At 39.8% G+C, this 8,961-nt stretch overlaps 1 protein-coding gene across 2 annotated transcripts; it reads right to left on the reverse strand.

Annotated features, from left to right (window-relative positions):
* Positions 1-3,753: 3,753 nt before the first annotated feature.
* Positions 3,754-8,690, reverse strand: LOC103340335 (ubiquitin domain-containing protein DSK2b-like). Of its 2 annotated transcripts, none has more exons than XM_008243735.2 (8): positions 8,226-8,690; positions 6,614-7,345; positions 5,884-6,095; positions 5,698-5,811; positions 5,387-5,451; positions 4,693-4,721; positions 4,244-4,333; positions 3,754-4,153 (listed from the first exon to the last, which is right to left on the reverse strand). In XM_008243735.2, exons 1-8 carry the CDS (start codon positions 8,467-8,469, stop codon positions 4,005-4,007), a joined length of 1,635 nt encoding a protein of 544 aa, XP_008241957.2. In that variant the 5' UTR covers positions 8,470-8,690; the 3' UTR covers positions 3,754-4,004. The 2 variants fall into 2 exon arrangements, with proteins under 2 accessions (XP_008241957.2, XP_008241956.2); XM_008243734.3 differs by having other exon boundaries at positions 5,884-6,098; positions 8,226-8,682.
* Positions 8,691-8,961: the final 271 nt, after the last annotated feature.

An 8,961-nucleotide genomic window follows, 5' to 3' on the forward strand; every position in this document is an offset into this window, starting at 1 on the left:
GGAGGACTTGAATTAATCAGGGAATTAAAAATTAAAAAACGAGCGTGGAAATTTTTGATTGGTGGGTCAGCAAAGTATTTGGGGGACCCAGAGACTTGGTCGCTGTGGAAGTTGGATTGAACACCGTTAGATGTAACATACTACTGCTGAACTTGGACGGTTCTAAATTCAGTTTGTACCCTTTTGGCACCGGTTGCACACGTGTCAACAGTTTTTGCTCCACTGGTGTGTAAACGGTAACACTTCTTTTTTTTCAATTTTGTTTCTTCGTGTATTTTACAATTTCCTCCTCTTTAATTAAATTTATTTTGTTCAATTACCATTCTAGGTTTTTAAATTTATTTTTGTTCAATTAGCATTTTAGGGTCTTCAAAAAGCTAGAGTTTATAGTTAAAGATTACGAGCTCAATACATTAAATGAAAGATTCAAAAGTTTATATTCAAATTTAGATTCTCGTACAAACTTTAAACCCGAAGCACTTAATGAAAGTAATTTTTGATCATAACATGAATCAACAAAAGATTCGCAAATATAATATCAACAAAAGATATCCACACGTCCATATATATGTACTAACTAAGTGTTTCGAGATTAGGGTTTAAACAAACTACTTGAATTGATATTGAACTATCTCGTACTTCTACCGGCCTAAACCCTTGAAACTCACTGCCCTTCTTGCCACCATATTGAAGGCAATATGAAGTCCATATATCAGACCAAGGCATCCCGCCCTAACCTTAATTACAACTCCATATATATAGATGGTTTTCCATTTTAAGCTGGATATTATACCATACATGCATCATGCATGTATATAGTTATGACCCCACATTCATGAAATCCAACGAAGAAATGTTCGGTTTTTGTTTTTTAGCAACAGACACTAAAAAAACCATGAAACGAAACACGTATATCAAAACAAAAATTATATACATTTAATAATAAAGAATATAGAGAAGAAATAGACTTAACAACGATAGACTCAAACATATATTAATCTGATCACCATCTCTCCGGCTGACGGCCAGCGGTAATGAAATCATCAGGGCACACCAGTTACAGAGAAACAGTGACACAAACAAAGACACTAAAATTACTTAAGAAACGCCAACGCGCTTATTACGATCTATGCCAAATGCGCGTTACTTAACATGCATGCTTGCATGTATGATTAATTAACCAGTCTTGGCAGCACCACCACTACTGCCGCCACCATCCTTATCCTCGTCTGGGGGAAGCATGTTGAGGTCGAAGCCGCCACCTTCATTTTCTTCTTCTGGATCACTTGCCTCATTCAGATCAAACCCACGCAGCGCACCGAGCCTTTCCCCTACACAAACCAAGAACATCGATTAAAGATTATAAGAAAATTGATTAATTAATGTTCAATGTTACAGCGATTTCCATGCATGCAGTGCCATTTGTTAGTTGATATATTATTTATACCTTGTTGCAGGGCTCGCTGTGCTTCTTCGAATCCTGGGGGTGGGAAGCAGCCCCTCCATTGACGCTCTGGGTGGCAACGCATGTGCCCAAACAATGCTTTCCATGAGGAAAAGTTTGAGCGTTTGCATACGCTGCAAACCGGGCTCACTCCTTCTGGGGCAGTTATCTCCGCTTTGCGCTTGGCCCGTGGTGGCGAGCCGCTGCTGCTGCCAGGAATCATGCTCCCTCCTGCGGTCCCTGACCCTCCTCCTATAGTGATATCCACACTGAGAGGAGTGAAATTTCTTCCACCAATCTGAGTGATTTGTCCCGCTCCAGGAGAAGAGGCAAAGGACGATGACCCTCTCCCAGAAGAGGGTGATCCTCTGCCACCAGGAGGAGACTTTCTGCCAGAGGGCGAAACCCTCCTAGTGTTGGATGACCCTCTGCCAGATGGTCCTCTATTGAGACCAGGAGGACTCACAGATGACCCTCTAGCAACATTGAGTTGAACAGTGCTCGGAGGGGGAGGGTTTGGAAATGATGGAGTACCAGTAGCAGCAACACCGGTAACGTTAACATTAACGTTGTCGTTACCGGGTTGCTGCTGTCCCTCAGCGGAGGAGGCTAGGCGGTTGGTGTTGTTGTTGGTGGTGTTCTGCTGGTTAGCCATGGTGTTGTGAGAAAAATAGGTAACTATATGTCCGTGCGCACATGGTGCCCAAAACGTTTATATAATATTTGGTTGGCAAAACCTTGAACTTTGTTTACAACTAGTTAGGTTTGTAAAGGATGCGTCTCTCAATCTCAATGCGCACATGTTGTTCTGTATAAAGTATGCGTCTCTCAATCTCAATGGGCACTGCAATGCGACTCTTCATTTTGTAATGGGAACTTCTGGAAATAATATGCAGCGCGCCACTTTGTGTAGGGTTGTGTTCTTTCAACATCGACCGTTGAGGTTCATGTGTGATCCATCACACGGTGGTCGACGCATGAAGGTACGGCCACATCGCCAATCACGATTGGGTACCTTTTCATAGAGGCAGGAAGCGAACCGGTTGGGGATGAGAGACGCAATGAAAGCTTTGGTTATTGAAATGACAATTATGACCTTGGGAAAATAATAGTGGCAAGTACACCAAATATGGTAGACACCAAATATGGAAAAATCTTCGTTTGTAACAAGCTAAGATACATGCACCTGTAATTCGAATTTGGAAAATAGGTCATTAGTATTAAATTACCGCACATGAGCTAAGTATCACTTGTCATATTGCTTGTCTAACCAGATATGGTATGTCCATAAATTTCATACAACAAAGTGAGAAGTAGATATATTTATGAGTTGGCTAAATTCAACTTCAATGACTAATTAACATGTCATATGTATTGACCGGCTCTCGGATTTTTTTTCTTTTCAATGTTGAAATAGATCTCAAGTTGTTGGAGTCATCTCTTATTTATTGGTTAAAAGAAAAATTACATGTCAACGAGGGATGATTGAGTTAGTAAGGATTGTTCTCTTTGCTATTAAGGCCCATTTTCGAGTCCCGCTGCTGACAATCTCTTTTGGTGAGTAATCTGTAAAAACTAAAAAAGGAGCTAAGACCCCCTGTGTAAGTCCTCAAAAAGACTTTGGTATGCCCTGGTCTAGGAATCGGGCAGCCTCCCCTCCCCTAAACTTTCGTTCATCCAAAAAAAATAAAATAAAAATTACATGACGGTATTTGGTTGAACTGGATTGATTAGGTCAATGACAAATTGGCTATTTGCAACTTTGTCAATAAGCTCATACCAAATTATCAAATCATTTCTAACATTAGACAACTTCCACTTAGCTAATTAGGATTAACTAAATGAGGGAATACTCTGAATTAGTTCAATATTTTGGCAACCGAATAAATTAAAGAGAGATATAAGTTAAATGAGTTAATCATGAGTTGGGCCATTTAAACGACATGTCGTTTGGTTATTTTTTTTATAAAAATTAGGGAGTTTCACTAAAACACCCAAAATGGAGGTTGAAATTATAAAAAAACCCAACACCCAAAACACTTTATAAACACACCCAAAACCCATCATTACACACACTCAAAACCTATTTATAAACACACCCAAAAAGTTGACTTTGGGGTTGATTTTGGGTGTGTTTCTATGTTTAAATAGTGCTTGGGTTTTTTTTATAAATACATGTCTAGGATTGGGTTTATTTATAAATTTGTATAAAAATTATTGGGTTCATTAGAAGTTGAACCTTACCAGACAAGTTATTCTGACACGAGAAAAAAAAAGATGGGATATTTGTAAAATTTTGCAAGCATTCCTTAGTAAACAAATTTTGCCAAACCATTCATATGACGAAATTTTCTTAAGCATTTACACTGAGGACTGCCAGACCTCCGGAGAGAGAGACCATAATCCATTGACCATAGCTTGTGCCACAAACTTAGGGCTCGTATTATCAGCTTATTCATACCCAAAATGGGCACTTTAATACATCTCAGGTCCAGCATGACCAATCTCAGCAGCCACCACATGAACATAACCAGATTAATAGAAAAGTTGTAACTACAACCTATAAACCGGAATTCCCCAAAAGTCGCTCTACTGCTGCATGGACGTTTCCTGCGGTGGCCATCAGAGCCCGTATGTTCTCTTGTCGGTCAAAGAAACCCATCTCCTGAAGTTGTGAAAGCTGTGCAGCATAGAGTTCTTCCGGTGGCACTGAAATATATGGGATAGGATTATGGGATAGGATTAGTACAGAACAAACAAAGGAAATCCTTTTCTAAGAAATGATAGGTAAGTAGTAACCATCAGGCCTATTGGGAACAGCCAGGCTGCCAGTGCCAAGCCCACCAAACATGTTCATCAGCATCTCTAGCCCCGTGTTATTGAATGATCCTGATTTGACAAAACCATTAGCATGCAACCAATTACCGCGATGAATATATTTGAAACAGAAAAATGATTGCTCTCTTCTCTTTTAAATTAGGCAAATGACAGGGAACTTTTTCCTGGAATCTCACTTCACAATATGGTTTTCATTCATTGAAAATTAGAAACAATAACCCACCATGTACCAAATTTTAACCCAACCCATCACAAGTAAAGCATTCAGTGTGACAAACACTGTTAGGAATAGTTTCAAGTGATGCAATGCAGACAAATTGAATTGCCTGTGCAAACATCTCCTAAAATCTGTCAGGCATACAAGTAGTTCCGAAGAAAGGCAAATAGAAATTGGATATTGACTTGGATACCTGTGGTTCCACCAGTCTGACCTGTTTCCCTGCAAGAAAGACTGATTAAGTACAACTCTAAGAGTAAAAACCAGTAATGACAATGACAACTGATCAAACAGAAGCAATGCAAATGGTATTACAAGGCAAAAAATAAAAATGGCCCAAGCCAGGCCTGCAGGTAACAGAAACAAACCAATTAAAGTTATGAGATGCAGCAATCTGAAACATAGCCAAAGCCAAAAGTCAGCATGAAGCTTAATTGGAAATATCACTAAACTAGGGGTTTTTATTTACTGCGATCTTCCTGACCACTGAAAAGGAAGCACCAATGAACATGCACAGTTATGTTATGTATTATTTTCCAATCGGAGTTGATTCAATGATCCTGAGCCAATATTTCTAAACTAAGTGACTAAATTTATTATTTGTCCAACCAGTTGAACCAGTGATCAGCACCCAACTTTTTTAACAACTAAATGCAAGGTCAGGACAAATAATGACAATAACAATTCAAAGCTTAGTCCAGAGGAGAAAGTAAAACATCCAATTGAACTGGCCAAGAACTGTTGACATACAGTTTCAGACTTCAATCAAGTTGCATAATTATTAATCCATAGTGGTCAATATGGAATCCTCAGGCAGCTAAGGGAGAAATATCAATTCAGGATATATCTATCAGACATATCGAACATAAAATTATGTCACTTCTTACTGGGTTGACTGTTGCTGTTGCCGACCAAACTGAGACATAAGTGATTGCTGCACAGTCAAGAGCAGCTGCAAGAGAGAAGAGATAAAATAAAGGCAATGAAGAAGCAAGAATCAAATAGGTACCGTTTTCAAGTTTAATCATTAATTGGACATCATACGTCACTCTTACATATGCAAACATTAGCAGCACTGTCTCCCAGGTTAAACTCATTCAAAACCACAAAAAATAAGGTTCAAGTGAACTGGGAGAGAGAGAGAGAGAGAGAGAGCACATGCATGTGTCAAAAGCTTAGGCACACAGAACAAATATACCTGCATAGTCTCAGGAGAAGCCAACTGACGAAGAAATTCAGGGTTTTGCATCATTTCTCTTAAATGAGAATTGGAATCAAGCATGCTTCGAAACTGGGGGTTGGAACCTAGAATCTGCAGACGGGTAATGTTAAGAAAGGAGAAATTTCATTCTCAAGCTTATTCTATTAGAGAATAAAATGATACCTGGTTCATATACTGAGGATTGGAGATGAGGCTTTGCATTATTTGAGAAACAGCTGGATTTTGCATAAACTGATTCATTGAATTGTAATCCTGTGGCAGGGCACCCAATGCTTCAAACTCTGGAAAGTTAAGTCCAGCTATGGGAGTTGGTGTCTGCAGCCTAGCATCACTGATAGGATTCGATGCTGTGGTATTAGTTTCGGCAACTCCAGCTGCTAGATTCAGATCTAGTTAACGACTGATTTAATGACTAAAACAACACTGGAACATAAAAATCTTGACCTTAACCAGAGGAAGCTAAAGGTTGGAAAGTTTCCTAAAGTTCTTCATTGTATTGTGGCTAATATTGTTACTACCACTGCTATTTTGGACAAAGCAGCAACCAATTCAATTATAAGTTGAAATCAGAGAAGATGCCTGCTAGCTTAAGTGGTATCTTCCGCTTCACCAAGGATGAGAAAAGCCTAATACCTCTTATCTAGTCCACAGCCCAACTCTCCTCTTATCTAGAAAAGGAGAATACTTTTCTGCCTTGTCATACTTTGTGCCATTGACTGATAGATGAAATACCACATCTTTATCCGGACAACATAGAATGTTATAAAAAAAGGTTCATTAAGGGATGTGCAATATGTCCCAACGAACATAAGGGACTCAAAGCAAACAAAGTTTAAACTGCATCTTCAAAACCAAAACATTGTAGAACAGAAACAAGTGAGCAAGAGCTTACTGCCAGTAGAGGACCATGGGTTGGGAAGTGGGTTAGTATTTGGAGCGGGAGAACCATTCATTAAATCAGATCTGGTTTGGTTGCCACCTTGGGCCCCCAAAAGAGATGCAAATGGGTTTGAACCATCACTCCCAGCATTCCCAGCCATTGTTGTCGCATTCATAAATGGCTCTTGTACGTTTTCATACATCCGCCTGAGCATGTTAAATCCCTCAGGAGTAGCTTCAATGTTGCTCATGGCTCTGTCAGTGTTACGCATCATCTCACGCATAAGCTCGGGGTTTCTTGCTGCTTCAAGTGTCTGACGGAGCGTGCCAGGATCATTAAGTACGTGTGCTAGCTCGGGATTTCGATCAATAATTTCACGCATTTGAGGGTTGTTCATAATCAAGTTCCGCATTATGTCAGGGTTATTCATAAGATTTTGAATGGCAGGCGTGTTCATTATGTCTCTCATTACGCTGGGGCTCTGAGTCAATTGTTGCTGCACTTGTTCAAAGTCAGGAAGCCCAGCTCCAAACAGACCACCAGTGCCACCCATACCATTAAGTCCGAGTCCTGGGAATGGTGAGGCTCCAAAACCAGACCCTCCCAATGTCCCACCATCATTGGATCCAACACCCCTTGCTTGGGTGGAATTTGCAGCTCCAGCATTGGTTGCAATAGCAGGGTTGGCTGACGCAGGCGGTGCAAAACCACGAACCAAGTGAACAGTGTGATCTGCCTCCAAACCTATTGATACCAAAGAACAGAAGCCACAGTTAAGCAAGACTTATCTTTTTTCTTTTTTTTTTTAATTTTATTTAAAGTTAAGCAAGACTTATCTTAATAACAGAACATCTTTAAAGTCTGCAAACGTAACCAGTACTGCTCCATTATAAATCTTAAGCTTCACTTACCAAATAATTTAAGCCTAAATTGTTGTCTTCTACATGAACAAAGATTTCTTCGCTGGGAATTGTCAAATGTCTAAACAAAAAATTTCGGAGCATGCACCCCAAGCAACGCTACCAGCAACTACAAAGACAAATAAAACAAGCAAGGTTCCCAGAAATTATTCTTTAAATGAGATTCTGGCATCCTATCAATTCAAAAAACAAAATTTAAAAATTATAGCCCGGTAACTTCAGAGCAAAGCTTCATAGTCAAAAGCCTTTGGGGGAAAAGAGATGCAACCAGATTCTATGCGTGTGAGATGAGGAAAGCTCTCTGCTCCTAGTGACACCAGCCCTATGATTCAAGTTTTTAGTCCTGCTTTCTCTAATTCTCTCAACCATAATATCAAAGGGTTCAAGTCGATTACCTAAGGAGCAAACCCAACATTACACATTCTGGTATCTGTATAATCCATAATTACACATTGGATGAAGATTGAACTTCAACCATATCACCAAGCCTCCGCCACAATGTAATGTGAACTAGCACCCTAAGTAACTTGAAAATGCATCTATAGTGGAAAGAAAACATAACACAAATGGATCAGAGAACACATTGATTCAATCACAGCAGTGAAATGAAAACCCATCTCAATTCTGTACCACAAAACACACACCAAAATACAAACATACAAGAAATTGTTTAATGTGGTGAAAAAATCAGAAACAGATAGTACCATAGCTTTGGACGGTTTGATCGTCCTTTAAGATCCGACCCTTGTAAATCAGACGCTGCTGATCGGCCGGAATGTCGCATTTTGATGAGAGAACTTCCTTGAACGATCCAACGGTGGATTCGAGGTTAATCTGAACGGTGAACTTGGAGCCATTGGAGCATCTGACGTTGACCTTGACCTTGACTCCATCTCCATCGTCGGAGTAGGTCCCGTCGTCCACAGAACCCTCACCTCCTCCTCCCATAGTCGGAGGTGTCTCACACTCTGAAATTACAAAAACTCAGTGACAATATCAGACGGATCAGAGTGATACTAGAAACCCTAGCGGAACTAGAGTTGGACGAAAATTTGGGTCGTGATTGGGGGGTTTGAGGTACGATGAGGGATTGAGGGGAGAGAGAGCTCACAGGCTTCAGCTGGTAAATGAATGCCAATGGGAAAGAAGAGAAAAATAAATAAATAAATAAAGAGAATTTTATAATCAAATAAATAAATAATTGGTGGAATCTGAGGTGCCTTAGCCCACTCAAGCCAAGGAAGGTATATTAAAAAAACAAGACTTATTTATGTACATGCCTACGCTTTTAAAGTTGTCTCAGATTATCATATGTTCTTTCAAACATCTTAAAATATCACCTACACTTTTAATAACTGTCTCACATGACTTATTCCGTCAGTATTAAGAGACATTCCGTTACGTGATGTAGCTCCCACTTCTTGGGGTATGAGTTTGCTT

This window comes from Prunus mume, linkage group LG8, assembly GCF_029339155.1.
Source record: "Prunus mume cultivar Tortuosa linkage group LG8, ASM2933915v1, whole genome shotgun sequence".
Lineage (NCBI taxonomy): Eukaryota > Viridiplantae > Streptophyta > Magnoliopsida > Rosales > Rosaceae > Prunus > Prunus mume.